The sequence below is a fragment of the Stegostoma tigrinum genome, chromosome 12 (genome assembly GCF_030684315.1).
Source record: "Stegostoma tigrinum isolate sSteTig4 chromosome 12, sSteTig4.hap1, whole genome shotgun sequence".
Classification (NCBI taxonomy): Eukaryota; Metazoa; Chordata; class Chondrichthyes; order Orectolobiformes; family Stegostomatidae; genus Stegostoma; species Stegostoma tigrinum.
The window spans coordinates 58893177-58911810 of NC_081365.1; the positions used below are offsets into that span (position 1 = coordinate 58893177).

The 18634-nt window shown below is 41.2% G+C and overlaps 1 protein-coding gene across 1 annotated transcript in view; it reads right to left on the reverse strand.

The window, feature by feature from the left end:
• Nucleotides 1-18388, reverse strand: part of tmem47 (transmembrane protein 47) — a 46109-nt gene extending 27721 nt beyond the window's left edge. Inside the window, exon 1 of the mRNA XM_048541262.2 lies at nt 18003-18388. Coding sequence (XP_048397219.1) covers nt 18003-18225 — 223 coding nt within the window. The 5' untranslated portion in view covers nt 18226-18388. The remainder of the gene's footprint in view (nt 1-18002) is intronic.
• Between the last annotated feature and the right edge of the window lie 246 nt (nt 18389-18634).

Consider the following 18634-nt stretch of genomic DNA (forward strand, 5'->3'; position numbering starts at 1 on the left):
TTTAGAACTGGAAGGAGCTAGGAAAAGGTGGTATTTAACTTCTCTCCACAATTAATGCCAGACTTATTGAGTTTCTCCAGCTGCTTCTGTTTATGTACCATTCAGATCTCCAGCATCTGAAGTTCTTTGCTTTATTACAAAATATATCTCAGCGGGTTTACAATTTAACTCTTGATCTTTCAGTTTGCTGCAGCACAGAATTGTATGATTCAGTTTCAGAACAATGTTGCACACTGGGTAGGGATTAACCATCAGGTCTTTACAATGCAACAGAGAAGCAAATTAGTGGTTTAGTAGTTATTGTTGTAATGTAAGAAACATGGCAGCTAAAATACACACCACGGTTCCGAACCATGGCTAACAGATTTAGTTAAAGATGAAAACACCTGAATCATTCTATTTCAGTTCCCTAGGGGCTTCTTATGGAGGGGCTTTGCCACATCCTTTGGAGCCAATTGTTTCCACCTCAGTCTGAGAATGATGCATTAATTGACAGAGGAATTAAAAAGACAGGAAAACAACAACAGTGTTAGAAATAAAAGTTGGCACAGTGGTTAAATTAGTTCTTACAAGAATTATGCATTGTTTTTATTCAGTCATGGGATGTAGACATCACTGGCTAGACTAACATTTATTGCCCATCCCTGATTCAACATCTCATAAGAACCTAAGAAAAAGGAACAGAAGTCAACCACAGGATCTGTGATAATGGGAACTGCAGATGCTGGAGAATCCAAGTTAACAAAGTGTGAAGCTGGATGAACACATCTGATGAAGGGTCTAGGCCCAAAACGTCAGCTTTTGTGCTCCTAAGATGCTGCTTGGCCTGCTGTGTTCATCCAGCTCCACACTTTGTTATCACAGGATCTGTCAAGCCCACTCCCTACATCCACCGATTCCCCGTGTAAAGACACTTTCTTCGGACCATGGATGAAAAGAATTGGAAAGTATACTGCTTTTAAATGAAGAAACTCTTGCAGTTTTAAGAACGATTTAATGGAACTGAGTTGTATCTACAATATGCTTATTCAAGCATAAACAGGGGACAGATGCTTGGCTTTGTGTCTGCACACACTGAGGGCAGTTTTGCCCAGAGATAGTCCTTTGATTGACTTTTCAATTAATCCATCGTTGTGGATTCAGAAGGACTCCGCATATTAACAATCATTTTACTGGTTCCTGGATAAGTGATTACAGCCTCGTACGTGGACATCCGTAGTACCATCCATCCTGCAAGGAGAAAGCACATCAATCTTTCTCTCACTCCTACATGGAATAACTGGAAATATCCCAGGAACTATGCGCAGTATTTTCCTTTGACCAGCTCTCTCTGTAAATTGTCTGTTCAAAGGAAAATGGAGTAAACCAGAGATACTGAAAGAGGCAATTGCTAAACCAGTGAATGAAAGACAAGTTCAGATGCAAGTCACCTCATCAGAGAATCCTGACTGTGTGGAACACAGGCCCGTCAGCCCAACAAGCCCACACTGACCCTCAGAGCATCCCACCAAGACCCATCCCCCCTCTCACCCACTTAATCTACACATCCCTGAGCACTACGGGCAATTTTTGCAATGTCAATCCAATCAGGGAGGGGAAGAGGGTTCTGAAATAAATAGGGAGAGAGGGGGAGGCAGATAGAGGAGAAGATAGGTGGAGAAGAGACAGACAGGTCAAAGAGGCAGGGATGGAGCCAGTAAAAGGTGAGTATAGCTGGCGAGTTAGGGAGGGGATAGGTCAGTCCAGGGAAGGTGGACAGGTCAAGGGGGCGGGATGGTAGGTAGGAGATGGGCGTGAGGCTTGAGGTGGGAGGAGGGGATTTTTGGGAGGAAGGACAGGTTAGGGAAGCGGGAACGAGCTGGGCTGGTTTTGGGATGTGGGAGGGGGAGGGGAGATTTTGCAGCTTGTGAAGTTGAGGTGGGAGGAGGGGATAGGTGGAAGGAAGGACAGGTAAGGGAGGCAGGGACGAGTTGGGCTGGTTTTGGCATGTGGTGGGGGAGGGGAGATGTTGAAGCTTGTGAGGTTGAGGTGGGAATAGGGGGTAGGTGGGAGGAAGGACGGGTTAGGGAGGCAGGGATGAGCTGAGCTGGTTTTGGGATGCGGTAGGGGGAGGGAGGATTTTGAAGCTTGTGAAGTCCACATTGATACCATTGGGTTGCAGGGTTCCCAAGTGGAATACGAATTGCTGTTCCTGCAACCTTCGGGGAGCATCATTGTGGCACTGCAGGAGGCCCAGGATTGACCCGTCATCTGCAGAATGGGACGGGGAGTTGAAGTGGTTCACAACTGGGAGGTGCAGTTGTTTTGTGTGAACTCATGGACTCTTGTTGTCTGGACTGGTAGTGGTAAATTATTTCTCCCCATTCCCCTAACCCCACCAAAAACATACCCCATACCCTTCTTCATCCTTAAGAGCCTCTCTTCCCATATCTCATCTCTTCCTATATCTTTTTATATGTGTACGGGAATTGTAAAAGGAGTGGAGTTTAAGTTGTAGAATTAATAACTCATGTTTCTTCCTTGTCATTGGTTAAAACCATTTTGATTACAATAGGTGGTAATTTTCTTGTTAATTAAAAACTTGATTCACATGTTCTTTCAACCCGAATTAACAGTTCAGTACAATTGGGTCATTTGGAGTCAAATCAGACTTTCACATTTGTGATGGCTTTAGAAATAATCAGTGCACTATCCCAGGGAGTCATGGGACCTCAATCTTAACAATGAAGCATCCATAATGGTCTCAGGTAGAGGATTCCAAATATTCGTAACTTGAAAGAAGAAATTTCTCCGCATCACTGCCATAAGTGATTGTCTCTTCTCATGAAACTGTACATCTACGTTCTGGACCCCATAGACAGGGGAGACTATCTGCCAGCATTTATCCTGTCAAGCCCAGAGTCTTCTGTGTTTCAATGAGACAACCTCTCATTTCTTATAAACTCCAGAGAATATAACAACAACTTAGTCAGCTGCTCATTACTTTCCTGTCCCAGGAGTTATCCCAGTGAACTTTTGCTGTCTCTCCTCCAGTGTAAGTATTATCTTGTCTAAATATGGAAAATAAAACTACAAATGGAATTCCAGGTATGGTCTGACCAAAGCTCCGTGCAATACTGGCAGAACACTTTTATTTTAGAACTTGATTATTTTAATCTAACCCCTTACAATAAATACCAACATGTTTTGTTTATTTCTTGCTGAACCTTCCAAATAACTTTATGTTCTTTGTACAAAAGTCCCTCCAAAAAATCCTGCTTTTTTATTCTGACAACCAATGTGAATAATGTCACACTTTTCCATACTATGACACCAAGGTGACAGATGGAGTAATCTTAACTGTCCATGTGTACTTTGCTATATTCCCTGGAGAGACAGAGGTCATTCAAATCTACAGGTGAAAGTTAAAGGTCGAGCACTTCTCCAGTTACAAGCCAACTAAAACTAAAACTAACTAAACAATATTGTGTAGGCTACAAAACTACAAGAAAATATTATGTTTTAACATTCCACACCATAATTATCCTTTACATCCACTAGTCACAGGTTAGATCAGCAATGTAGTGTAGTTAGTAGGCAACAAATATTCTATAGGAAAAATATCTCCACTTTACCTTTTAAGACATTTGAAACACTATTTCACTTGCCACAGAATGGGAGTTTTCACAAGATCCTCCTTGCTTCCATTGGGTTGGTTTTCTCAAATTTTGCTGAATCGTAACATTGAAGCACCATCAACTTCTGGAGAACATTAACCTGAATATCAGCAGTAAGTCCTGATTACTGTATTAAAGCCTCTTCTGGTGATCTTTCAACCTAACCCCAGCAAAGCAGAATGAATCTTTGTGCTCCCGTGGACCATGCTCACTCCCACATTCTGCTTGGTAGCCTACCAAAAGGACACAGCCTCCCCTTTGCTGACTGCATCTTCTGAAGTGTTTTGGGTTACCATGAGACTCCTTCCTCTCTTTCTCTCTCTTACATACTTGGTATGTAAAGTTTTTGAGTAATACAGCTTGCCCAGCTACTTTTACCTTTATTTTGGGTGTGAGTGGTGCGCATGTTGCTTAGCAAGTCCTCGCTTGTCCCTACGGTAACCAAACAACCCAGCCTACTGTTGGGCAGAATTACACATAACCTCTTACCAACCTCCTTTTCAAATTGTTCAGTTTTATTTTCAAGTACAGTGATGGTTTGAACCTACCGTGTTACAAAATTCTTGTTTATGTCACTTTATAGCACCATTGTGTCCTTGTAACACTCTGCACTCTCTCCTAAATAAAACTGAGTGCGTAGGCCTGGCAGTATCTGTGGAATTTTTCAGTTTGGTATCTATGTCAACTCTTCTGCTGACAGATGCTGCCAGACCTACTGAGATTCTTCAGTATGTTGCATTTTTATTGCATTCTTGCCGAGCCTCATATCACCAGTAAACTGTTTCTTTTTCTAATTCATTTATATAAATTGTAAATGGTTGAGGCGCTAGCAGTGATCTGTATCGCATTCAACTAGTTATAGGCTGCCAATTTGAAAAGGCCCCGCTTATCCCCGTTTTGCTTCCTGTCAATAAACTAATTCTTGATCCAAATTAATGTATTACCACCAAATCAATAGCCTTTAACTTATATATTAGGTTTTTCTCGTGCAGCACCTCTGTTTTTTTTATCAGAAATCCAAGTAAACTACATCTGCTGTTCTCTTTTATCTACTTTATCAAAAAAAATCCATCAAATGCAGTGATGACACTGGTTAGTATGGCAATCAAATAGCTCAGATAGGATGTCAAATATAATCTGGGAAGAATCATAGAAGAACTCTTATTCTCACAAAGCACCATGCCTGCGAGTTATAATGCTATTTTGACAACAACATATTGACATTGGCTACATACAGAGGGGGGGATTTTGTCAGTGTGGCAGTAAACCTGACAATTGGCTAGAAAATTGGAAAAACCATCCTTGGTATTTGGGGGTGTCCAAGTCAGGTTCTATAACAATTTAGCAGCTGAATTCCCAACGGGGTTCCTGAAATTGCAAGGAATGGACTCTCCCTTTTGATGGTCGGAAGAGGCCTTTAATTTGCCACAGGGGCAGTTGATTTTACAGCAAATTGACACATTAGACCTAAGTCCTCTGTCATAGAAAAGCACTGGGAGAGTTTGATTGTGATCGGTCTTAAAAGAATACTACTTGCTGAATAGAGTGTTTTGGTTTACAGAGCTCCCAAGAAATGTCTTTGTGCAAACTTCAATGGAGTACAGGAAAACCGGAATTTCTTCACAAGAGAAGACACAGTTCTTCATGCAAGAGATGCCTCAACGACAGATACTTTGGAGAAGAGCACCAAACTTCCAAGAAAGCAAAAATTCAAGATGCACATTTTGACGGATAGAAGAGGCAATAAAATGACACAGGTGAGTACAGCCTAAACACTGACAAATGCTGAAAATTCACCATACAGCTTTCTTCAATTCATTAACGTCAGGTACTATATGCATCAGATCAGTCAAAAGTATAAGCTGCAGCATGCACAGCAAGCTCCCAACCTAATGCATCAAAATACACATTATAAATTTCGATGCGATTGCAGTATAAGTGAGTAACTTAATTTTTGATTGGCATATAAATGCATTGCAGTGACACAAACACTGGAAGGGGTTTGCAGGATTTGCACTGTCCCCAGGATCTACATGAACATGGTTTCAGATTACATTCCCTAGTTGTTATGTGCACCAAGGCAGAATGTGAGCAGTGCCAATTTATATCATCTGGATGTTTTACATTCTGTGTTAAAGGCAATCCAACACCAGTGCAAACAACATGTATAAACTCTGCACCACCACATCATAACACAAAGTGTGGTCAGTAATACAGAATGATAAAATGTGGAACAGAAGTAGAAGCACGCTAATGACGGAGTTCTGTGATCGTACTACTAATATATCATTTCAAAGCTCTGCATCTCGATCAGACAGAATCTGATTGGAGGTGGAAATGTAAACAAATAGAGGGATGAACATCCACATTCACTAAGAGGTGCAGCTCAACACCAAAGTACAATACTCAAGGTCGAGCTACTTGCAACTGCCTTCAGCCAAATGCTTCCTTCTCATCACCCTAGTTTTACAGATGCAAATTTTCAGACAATTTAATCCATTTTACATGACATCAAAAATGTCTCCACACTCTTGATGCAGCAAAGATTATGAGCTCAGACAGTAAGTCATTTTGTCATTTTCTGAGTTTTAAATTGTGGATTGAAAAGGGATAAAAATTGTTTACAAAAACAAAAGACTATTGGATCACAGAACTTTTTAGAAGTAACGTGACGATCAATGTAAGTGCTATTTACACAGCTGCTGGTTCCTGCGGCTTGCAGAGCAGCTGAAGGGAGTGTGTGGGAGATTCAGCTGGCAACACAGAAGTGATTGACAATTGATCAGGTCCACAGACCAAAGGCTTTCTGCCTATCAACAAAAATGTGATTGACTTCCAGGTTGTTAAACAGCTTAGGGCTGTGAAGAAGACACAGCCATCAGAGAAGCCATCAGACTTCCATAGACTTAGAAACTGTCTCTGGTGTCTACAGTAAAAACTACTGTGAGCCTGAAGGACAAAAAGAAATTCCCTTCAGCAGTTGCTGCATGCTGTGACTTTTGATTAATAAGTCAGAGATCTTTGTAAGTGTGAAAAGTCACCTTGGTGCCTCTTGAAAATAAGTGAAAGAATCTGGAGAAAGAAGATCGAGAAGCAATGTTCTGATCAGCAACAAGAATCATCTTAGCTAGTCCTCTGAACAGGGACCACTGAACTGCTTTCCCAGGTCGTCCCTTTTCCTATAACACCCATTTGTTTCCCGTCTACGTCCATCTGTGTGTCTGTATGTGCGCGCAAAGGAAAGTTTATAAGTGAGTTAGATTCTTAACAATTACAATTATATGCTGATCATTTCTAATTATATTTCAGTTACAGGCTACTTGTAATAAATGGTCATTCTTGCTAAGTACAAAAATCTGGTCCATGTTGGTCAACCTAAATGTAAAAGACAGGTACAATTGGGAATTCTATATACTTTCAAAATCTTTGACAATGCTGGGAAGTGACCAGTGGAGCTTGACTTTCAGCTATGTGCCCTAGTAAGGCATAACAAGCTGTAGTGCTGAAAATGTGTCCTTCGGAAAAGGAGATTTATAGACTTAGTTTTAAATAATAGGGAAATCAAGGGTTACAGAGAATAGGAGGGGGACTGGAGTGAAGAGCAAGATCAGGCCAACCATGATTATGTTGAATGGCAAAGAGACATCAGTGAGTTGTATGGCATAGTGTTGCTTCTTTTTCTGATATTCTTAAAGCTGACACACTGATATTTACCTGGTTAAGTCAAAAAATTGCCCAATGATGCACTGCCACATAAAGCAAGATAAATGAAAGTCAATTATCTCTCTTCTGTCTACTTCCAATCATAAGAATGTGATAAATTTGTCATTGGTAGTGCTGTCAAGCAGCACTTACTCAAGTATAACCCATTCAAGTTTGTTTATTGTGAGGACGACACTGCTCTAGACCTCATTACAGCCCAAATCTAAACATGGGCCAAAAATCATGGAACAGGAGGAAGCCTTTCAGCCCCAAGCCTGTTTTGCCATTCAAAAAGATTATGGCTGATTTGTGGCCTAACTTCACATGCCAGAGATAGCAGGACCTGCTGAGCTGGAGTCTGAGATAACAAGGTGTGGAGCTGGAGGAACACAGCAGGCCAGGCAGCATCAGAAAAGCTGGAAAGCTGACTTTTCAGGTCTGGACCCTTCTTCATAAGCCAGCTATTGGCCCATTCTCCTTAATGTGTATGTTTAACAAGGAAAAGATCGATCTCAAATTTAAAGTTAACTACTGATCCATCATCCACTACTGTTTATAGAAAACAGCTCAAAACATCTACCAAGCTTTACGAGTAGAAGTACTTCCTAACGTCTTTCCTGAATGCTTTGGTCCTAACTCACAGACAATTCCCCCTAGTTCTAGAATTCTCAACCAGCAGAAATAGTTTTCCTTAATACACCCTCTTCCTGTTAATATCTTGAAGACTTTCATCAGATCACCTCTGAACCTTATAAATTTTAGAGAAGATAGGCCTACTTTGTATAATTTCTCCTCATAACTTAAGCCCTGAAGTCCAGATATCATTGTGGTAAACCTAAGTTGTACACCCTTGAAGACCAATATATCCTTCCTAGGATGTGAGGCCTGCACCTTTTCACAGGACTCCAACAGGGTTTTGCATAACTGCTGCATTCTTGTATTTTACCTGTTTAAATATAAAGTTCCGCATTCCAATAGCTTTCTTGATTATTTTCTGTGATTATTTGTGACATTTCAAAAACCTGTACACCTGGATCCCCAAGTCTCTTTGAACAGCCATTATATTTAATACAGTCTACCAGGTACCCTTGCCTATTCTTTTTTGCACCTAAATGAATGAACTCACACTTGCTTACATTGGACTCCATCTGCTACAGTTGTTCCCAATTAGTCTATTAATGTCCCATTGTGATTTTATGCTATTATTATTCAGGGTCTACAATGCTACTTAACTCAATGCTAACAATTGAGTAGAATGAATTTCAGAGCAATAGCCCTTGATTTCAAGCATAAGAAGGTGTGTTATCAAAGAACACTAATGAAATTGGAGTCAATGGAAATGGGGAGAACCTCCTCATACCTAGCACAAAGAAAAATAATGGTATGTCTTACAACACCTTGATTAATGAAGCAAGACACACCGACATGAACCTTCACTGGGCACCGGTTGTTAATAAGTAACAATCACCTCCAACATTAGCCAGGCAGTAAGCAACAAAACATAATCTAATCAATCCCTTTCATATTCAGTAGCATTGAGTCATGTTAACTGTCACTGAGTCTCCCACCACCAACAATTTCAGGATTTTCATGAAACAGGTCCTAACAGCATCATCCATATAAATACTATAGCAACAAGATCAAGTCAAAGCTGGAAATTCCAAGGTGAATAATTCCCCTCCTGGACACTCAAAACCACCTCATCATCTTCAACACACAAGTCAGGACTGCAAGGGAATACCTCTCACTTGATTGGATGAATAGAGCTCCATCAATATTAAAAAAAAACTCAATGCCATCCAGCACAATGCAACCTCGTTGATCAGCATCCCAAACATTTCTTTAAGACACTTAATCAACTAATCAAAACTTCTTCAATAATATTTTCCAAAAGAACAACCTTTCAATCCATAAAGGCAAGGGCAGTAGGCACTTGGCAACACCACCTTTTGCAAGTTCCTTCCCAACCAATGATAACTCTGAATATTTATCACTTTTCACTTATTGTCATATATCAGAATCATGGAACTATCTACCCAACAACACAATAGGCATTACTACACTACATGTGCATCAGCAGTTCAAGAAGGTGGCTCATCATCATCTCATGTGGGGCAATATGGAATAGGAATGAGCAATACATTTTGAAGTTTACATGTCTAATAAGTGAACAAACAAGAAACCCTAACAGAGTTTGGTAAAGCATGAACTACAACTGCTAAACATTGTCATGGTTTCCTAGCAACTATCCATCCAATATATTTGTGCTGTCAAATAGTGCAGGCATCTTGGACTTCTGCATAAAGGAGGCACCTTGAATAACAGATAATCATTTGCACTGACATATTAACTAAGTTGAAGTCACTTTCACTCGTGTAAGTCGCCAGGTGGATGAAAGTAACGCTGATGCCCAGATGGGTGCCATCTACCATACACTGCACTCTTGTAAAGCCTGTCATTTTCTCCCTTTAGTTTATGCCAAATTCCACAGGAAAACTAATGAGCATACTGCCCATTGTGCACACACAGCATCTGTCACCTGCTTGACACATCTGTGGATGCTTACTGCATCACACCATGGGTGATCAGACACATTCTGACTTGGAGTAATTCAATGGCATAAAACCTTCTTGTGTTAATAACCTTTATATTTATAGAAAGAGACCTCCTTATTCTAGCAGTTATCTTAAGGTCAATCTGGAGCATATGGCATATCAGTGATAGCCTCTTATGCAAAGTGAAGCCAGTGAAGACAGCTCTCCACTGACGTGCCTACTTAAAATTACCAGCATCTGTAAGTGAAAGTCCCACAGTCGTGATTGCTGCTGGCATAATTCCTCACATTGCATTCTACTTGCATTCATCATCCCCTCGTGGATTCATCTTCCTCATTTAAATCATGAGTACAGGAAACCTCAAAGGAATGCCTATTCTCATCACTTTGTTTCCTGCAAGATATTTGCAGCAACAACTGGTTGTATGAAAATATGGTGAAGAATGTTAACAAAATGGCACCATGCACAACAAAAAAATTAATTTTTGTTCACAGCAACTTGGTTTTAGCAATTGAATTTCAGCATGTCACATAAGTGGGCTAGTTATGACTTTTTACTTAAGGCAGGTGAAACACTGGTCTAGTGCTCACCAAACAATGTAAATTTCAGCATGACACCTCCTTAACATCATTCCTTCTTCGCAAGTAAGCTGACTTTTGCCAGCAGCACAACCTCCCTTGTCTTTTTCAATCCTGCTTCAAACTAAGACACCTGAATTCACGATTCAGGTCCACTCACAGTCAGGCCTAATGCTACTCATAGATTCTCTGAGTTTCAGAGCTTGCAACTCCTTGAAATTATTTTTTGCTGTTTGCTCTGTTAACTGCTAAATATCACCCACTGAAAACTGTCTTACAGCTGCCATGTGCAATTTTGTGTTTAATGCTATCACACAGTACTGTGACCTTAAAAGGTAGTGATCTCAGGATTACGACCGGCGCCGTGTGCTAGTCAGAGTAGAAATAACATTGGATGAATATGTGGCTGAAAATATGGTATCGGGGGAATGTTTGAGATTCCAGCGGCATTGGGACCAGTTCTGGGGGAGGTGGAACCTGTACAGATTGGATGGGTTACAGCTGCGTTTGGGGGCAGGGGTTCCACAGTAGGGGAGTGTTTGTTAGAGTGATTGAGAGGGTTTAAACTAATCTGCCAGGGGAATAGAGCCTATGTAAGGAGTCAGAGGAGGAGGAAGCAAGGACAAAAACAAAAAGGTTAGAAAAGCAAATGAGAAAAGTGCTAGGTAGAGAAACCAAGGACAAAATCCAAACAGGGCTATTGAGAAAAATAACAGTGAGACAAGCAATATTAAAAAGACAAGCTTAAAAGGTCTGTGCCTTAATGCATGGACCATTTGCAATAAAGTGGATGAACTAATCGTCCAAATAGATTTAAACGGGTATAATATAAATTGGGATTACAGAGACTTGGCTGCAGGGTGACGAGGGGTAGGAACTGAATGTCCCAGGGCATTCGGTATTTAGGAAGGGCAGACAAAAAGGAAAAAGGTGCTGGAGAGGCATTGCTGGTTAAAGAGGAAATTAACACAATAGTGAGAAAGGATATTAGCTCTTACAATGTGGAGTCTGTATGGGTAGTATTGAGAAATACCTAGTGGCAAAAACATTAGTGAGTGTCATACACAGACCCCTAAACGGCAGTGAAGTTTGGAATGATATTAAACAGGAAATTAGAGATGTGTGTTAAAAGGGAATATCAGTGATCATTTTAACCCCCACAGATTGGGCAAATCAAATTAGCAATAATACAGTAGAGGAGGAATTCCTGGAGTGTATACTGGATGGTTTTCTAGGCCAATTGGAGGAGAAACCAACTAGACAGCACAACATCTTAGACTGGGTACTTTTAATGATAAGGGAATCATTGCAAATCTAGCTAAGCGAGACCCCTTAGAGATGAGTGACCATAACATGATAAAAAAAATCTATCAAGATAGGGAATGAGGTAGTTGATTTGGAGTCAAGGGTGCTGAATCTTAACAAAGGAAACTATGAAGATATGAAGCATGAGTTGGCCATGAAAGACTGGAGAGAGTTATTTAAAGGGATGACAGTGGATAGGCAATGGCAAACATTTAAGGAATGCATGGGGGAATTGGAACAACTGTTTATTCCTGTCTGGGACAAAAGCAAAATAGGTAAGAGGGCCAATCCATGGCGTATAAGAGAAATGAGAGATAAATCCAAGACAAGGAAAAGGGATACAGATTGGCCAAGATAAATAATATGCCTGAAGATTGGGAGCAGTTTAGAATTCAGTAAAGAAGGACCAAGGGACTGAATAAGAAGGGGAAAATACAGTATAAACGTAAGCTTGCAGGGAACATAAAGACTGACACTAAGAGTTTCTGTAGGTACATGAAGGGGAAGAGATTGGTGAAGACAAATGTAGTTTCCCTACAGGCAGAAACGGGGACATGTATAATCAGGTACAAAAAATAGGCTGAGCAAATGAATACATACTTTGGTTCTGTCTTCACAAAAGAGGACACAAATCAGATAAGAAGAAAGGTTGCAGAATGCAAGATTTAGTGAGAGGGAAATCAATGTTAGTAGAGAAATGGTGTGGGGCAAATGGGTGGGATTAAATGTGGATAAATCCCCAGGGCCTGATAATCCACATCCAGAGTACTTAAGGAAGTGGCTCTAGAAATTGTGGATGCATCGGTGGCCATTTTCCAGGATTCGATAGACAATGGAATTATCTCTGCAGATTGGAGGGCAGCTAATGTCACTCCAATATTCAAAAAGTGAGGTGAAGGGAAAACAAGGAATTATAGACCAGTGAACCCAACATCAGTAGTAGGGAAAATGCACAAATTTATGATCAAGAACTTTATACCAGAGCATTTAGGAAGCAGTGGCAGGATCAGACAGAGCCAGCATGGATTTACAAAGAGGAAATCGTACTTGACAAATCTGTTGGAAATCTATGAAGATGTAACTAGTAGAGTTGAGAAGGGAGAGCCTATTGATGTGGTATATTTGGACTTTCAGACAAAGTCCCACGTTAAGAGTTCACTGTGCAAGATTAAAGCACATGGAATTGGGGAAGTGTGTAGTGATGGATAGAAAACTGGTTGGCAGAGAGGAAACAAAGAGTAGTGGATCCTTTTCAAATTGGCAGGCAGTAACTAGTGGGGTGCCACAAGGATCAGTGCCGGAACCCCATGCATTCCTTGAATGTTTGCCATTGCCTATCCACTGTCATCCCTTTAAGTAACTCTCCCGAGTCTACCATGGCCAACTCATGCTTCGTATCTTCATAATTTCCTTTATATATTTGGATGAGGGGAGCATAATGTAACATCTCAAAGTTTACAGATGAAACCAAGTTGGGTGGGAGGGTGAACTGTGGCAAGGATGCAGAGATCCTTCAGCATGATCTAGACAGATTGGGTGAGTGGGCAAATCAATGGCAGATGCAGTATAATTTGGATAGATGTGAGGTTATTCACTTTGGAAGAAACACAAGGCAGATTACAACCTGAATGGCTGTAAATATGGAGAGGGGAGTGTGCAGCAGGATCTGGTGCACAAGGACACCCAGTCGCTGAAGGTAATCATGCAGGTACAGCAGGCGGTAATGAAGACAAAGTGCAGTTATTCAGGGCCTTGGTGAGGACACACCTACAATACTGTGTATAGTTTTGATCTCCTTCTCTGAGGAAGAAAGCTCTAGCTTTCAATGGAGTGCAGCTAAGGTATACCAGGCTGATTCTGGGGATGGTGGGTCTGACGTATGAGGGGAGATTGATGAGAGATTGACTAGGTTGGGATTATTTTTGTTGGAGTTCAAATGAATGAGGAGTGATCTCATAGAGACTAATAAAATTCTAACAGGTCTAGACAAGGTAGATGCAGGGAGAATGTTCCTGACGTTGGGTCTGTCTAGATCCAGGGGCCACAGTATGAGGATTCAGGGTAGACCATTTAGGATACCCAAAGAGTGGTGAGCCTATGGAATTCATAACCGCAGGAAGTAGTTGATGCCAAAACATTGCATCTATTTGACAGACAGCTAGATATAGCACTTGGAACATATGGTATCAAAGGTTATGGGGAGAAAGGAGGATTAGGCCATTGAGTTGGACAATCAGCCATGATCGTGATATATGCACAGCAGGCTCAAAGGGACAAAATGGCCTCCGCCTGCCCTATCTTCCATGTTTCTGTGTTTATTTCCAGAAACATGCACCTGACAACATTAAAAATGGTTGCAAACTTCAAATGTTTCACAACATTAAACAAAATATTAATCTCAGAAAACCTCACATACAGGAAATATTGCCCACTAAAACAGCCTGGAAATAACCATTCATGATGGAATATTTCATTTCCTTTGCACCCTCTATTTATTATGTTGCCTCTTCTACATGAATGTTGCAACAAACCAAACTGTAATACGTCTTATTTGACATTCAATCTCAAAAATGTGAGCTAATACAACAGTAGACAGATTTTAAAAAGTGTTATTTGTTGTCATTCTGAAAAGCATCAGTCTAAACTGATATAAAACATTTGAACATTGGAACGGTTCCTACTCAAATACATTACAAAACTCATGTCACAACTGAAGAACAAAATGATAATGGGCAAGTTTGAACACAACTTGTCCAGAGTGCCACTTTGTACCTAAGCTTGAATGCTGCAGGGCAAATTCAGGGCTAATGTATGTAAATAGCTAACTGCAGAAGAATAACATTAATGTTCTGTGATCTTATCCACATCACTGAAACATCTGGGATTGTTAATATGTATGAAGTGACTTAATTTACATACAGGGGATGTGTTTCATTTAATGGGTTGTAAATATTTCTGGCAAGGTAAGCATTTGCTGCCCCGTCCCTAATTGCTCCTGAACTGAAACGTTTGCTAGGCTATTTCAAAGGCAGTTTGGATGGGGCAAAAATGCTGATCTGGCCAGAGACATTTCCAACATTATGGAATAACAGCACTGCCAATCTGCAGTCATAAGTAAACCAGGCCATGTAAAGAGAGGTAGATTTCCTTCCCTCAAGGAAGGTAATGAACTGGATGGGTTCAGGACCAATCTTCAATTCCAGAATCATTAGTCATGCTTCAATTCTAACAGGAATCTGAACTCATCTCCCTATAGCGTTAGCCTGGGCCTTTGGATTGCTAATCCAATCTCACTAAAAACTGAGTAAAACACCTGAAAACTGTGAAGCAGACTCTATTTCCGGTCCAATGCAAAATAATGCATAGCCCAACACAACGTTCACCGTTTATCTTTCATCGAGTTGTCATGAAACACCAGGAAAAATGACTTTGGTTAAATAAAAACATCTTCCTGTACAAGATAAAGTTCGTGGATTCTCTTTTTTTGAATTTGCACGATTGAAATAAATGCGAAAACGATTTTTTTAAAAATCCTAAAAATATCATGGGCGAATTGTTAAGAATAGGCGCAGTGTCCACAAACAATTAAACACCTGAGTTCGCGCGAGTCGGCTCTCCTCGTTCTGAGACCTTGCTTCCCCACTGCAGTTTTTAAAATTCATCAATAGAAAGGGCCGTTCAAATAGCACTATGTGGCCCTCACATAATATGCCTTTAAAAGGAGCTCTCAGGAGCTTGTCTGTGGCAAGTAGGCGGGAGAGATGGTTAACTGTTCCCCTGCTCATTGCAATTGGTGAATAAACTGTGAAACAAACGCTGTTTTCCTTTCAACTCAGCCCTCCTCCCCACATGTACAGTTGAAAGTTTTAATCTCGGAAGAGCGCCTGATCCATATTCCATAAAGGCACCACAAACTTGCTAACCGCCAAGCAGTAGGAGACGATCATCAAACACGATTCTTTAAGCAAAGCAACCAAACTGTGAAAAGGCAGCCAAGAGCGAGAGCAGCACGCCGCACCGTCAGGGCTAAAGCCCACATTATTGTGCTAATGTTTCTCGAACGCCCGGACAGCTTCAGAGAAATCGGCAACTGTTTCCCCAGCAAACCTGGAAAGTAAAAATCGCAGCTGGTCGGACTCTGAGCGACCTTCGCTGTTCTCCCGTGAGCTCCGGTCAACGACTGGAAGCAAATAAATTGTAGTTGATGAAGGCACTTTTTAACCAACAACACAAAGACGAAATGAAAGCAAGATAGAACAGAGCCACCGAAGCTGAATAACTTCCTGTGCACGGGGTGTATTTTGCAAGGACTTATTGACAACTGACTGCAATAAATATTTCAAAATTTAAAATCAAATACAGAACCAAATCAGTAGCTGTAGTGACGTACATCTTTTCATGTTATTGCCAGCGATTGCTCTTTTTCTGGATTCCTGACATCAGCCACTCTGTCTTTCTTCTGAAACAGCTTTTACGTCGCCTCCCACAAATAAAACTGCCAGAAGAATCCCTTAAACCTGAATTTACATTTTCTCTTCTGCGTTTACATTTAAACAGAACTTCGCAAACTACTAAGTCCAACGGCGCCGGGACCCTCACACCAGCTCACATTAGTACGAGATAATACAAATTACACTCAGCTCCTGTTACTTTGTCTACCTTTTCACAGCATTTCTCCGTCACTTATTTTTTCTTGTATTTATCTAATTCTATTTCTAGTTCCATTTTTATCATCTGGCACCAGTGCTTTTATTTTGTTATTCTTTATTCTATTTTTGCTCACTGTTTTCACAATATCTGTTACTTATATTTCCCTCAAACTGATTTTTAAAATCATCTTGCAGTTGATTTTTAGATTTCTGAATTTTCCCACATTCTTTATTTCCGCATTGAAAGTGTTCTCTCATTTGTAGTTCGTTTCCATTCCAAGTACTTCCTTCAACCTCTACAGTTTTATTTTGAGAGTTTTTTTTATTGGATTAGTGCCATTCGCAGAATCCATCTCCTTCCTGCCTCCTTTTTGTTTTAAATTTCTCTCACTCTCTCCTCCTCTGTCAGGCTATGGATAAGGTCTGTATTAGTGTCCAGATGAAAAGTTGCATAGTATTTATCCCAGTGTGATTATCATTCGTCTATGTTTTGAGTTCTGTAAGCCCACTGTGTCTGAAGGTATTTAAATGTCAATTAGTCATGTCTTAATTTTAATCTTGGTTTGATCGTATTTAATACGGTATTATGTCCAACCATCAAGATGATAGCAGTTATTCCAGTTGGTCTGTTTTAGTCTCATTTTACCACTTGTGAATGTGTCAATATAACCCGGTATTTATCATGATCAGTTATACATATCTTCATGTCTAATTTCTGTCAGATTTGGGCTATATAATTTGCCCCCGTGGAGTTCTTTGTGTGTTTTGTTTTCTGTACACGTCCTAAAGCATGTCTGAGACGAAAACAAATCTCAGAATCATTTTGCTCAGTGTGTTAACTTTCAGTGCCGACATCCCTGTCAATGCTTCGGCAACTATGCACCATGTCCCATTGTAATCGGCGACACTTCTATTAGTGTAAAGCAGGTCTTACTGTGTCTTGTGTTTGTCAGAATATAATACGTCCCAATGCATATTTGTTTCTGCCTGAACATTGGTGTTTCTGTGATGCAATCATAAAAGTTAACATGTCTCCGCAAAACAAACGTTGCGTGTCGTCCCCCCACCACCCCCCATTTCCAACTCATCTATTTCAACCCATAAGAGTCGCGTGAAAGGAACGGGTTCTAAATTTCAATATTTCTATCTAATCGTTCTCCCCTGTTGTCAGTATGCCTGTGCACGTTCTTTTCTCGTTTCATTTTGCCCATCCTACTTAACTCTTCATCTGTTTTAAGACTTTTCAGATGTTCACAAAGCTCTTTATTTATTCATTTATTCATTTTATATCCACCTAACATTCTGCAGTTTAACTCCTCACAACAATGTTTCAGTCAATTTCTCGAATTGCTAATAAGTAGCGAGCCGCCTCTGGGTTTTTGTCAAGTTGTCTATTACTCTGAGTTGGCAGTGTGATTTTTTTTCCCCCTGTCAATCATTCTCAGTGTCCTTACAACCTTGTCTCAGTTTCTGTCCAACTCACTCTTCCAGTCATTTGTGTTTGGTCCCAGAGCTGACGAACGACGCACGGGCGGATTGAATCTCGCCGTTCCTTACCGCTGCCCAGTGCCCATTTGCAGTCCCACTCGGTGTCGGGGGACGAGGCCGGTCGGAAACACCTTTGCCAGAGGGAGAGTGAGAAGTGACTGTCGGCCGTGACCCAGGCTGGACTCAGTAAGGCCACTACGTCCAGGCACAGCGAGAGGACCACACACACCAGCCCGGTCAGTTTGAGGGGGGTGACCGTCGCCACTCGGCTCTCCTCCTCCGTAGACATCATCCAGCTGAACGATGGGGGCCGAAAGACTCGCCTGGCACTGCCCACTCCAGCAGCGAGCGAGGGTGCACTCACTGCGCGCCGCCGTCGACTCTCTCTCGCTGCTCCTCTCCCTTTCCCAGGTCTGTCGGACTTTCTGCCGTCACCGTGTGAGTCAGCTCCTCCTCACTGTGGGGGGTGGGGTGGGGGCGGGAGCGCAGAGCGTCAGCGCCTCCTCCGGTCGTAACGCCTCCAGCACACAGGCACTTCAACTTCACAACTTCAGTGGCTTCCCGACTATGTAAAACGATGCGCGGGGTGGTGGTGAGAAGCGTCCGTTCTGAACGTGTGGTCGATCCGTCAGATTTCAGCGGTGCAAGCAAACAAAATTGCATACAAACATTTCAGTCCAGTTCAAAATGTGAGAGCTTCG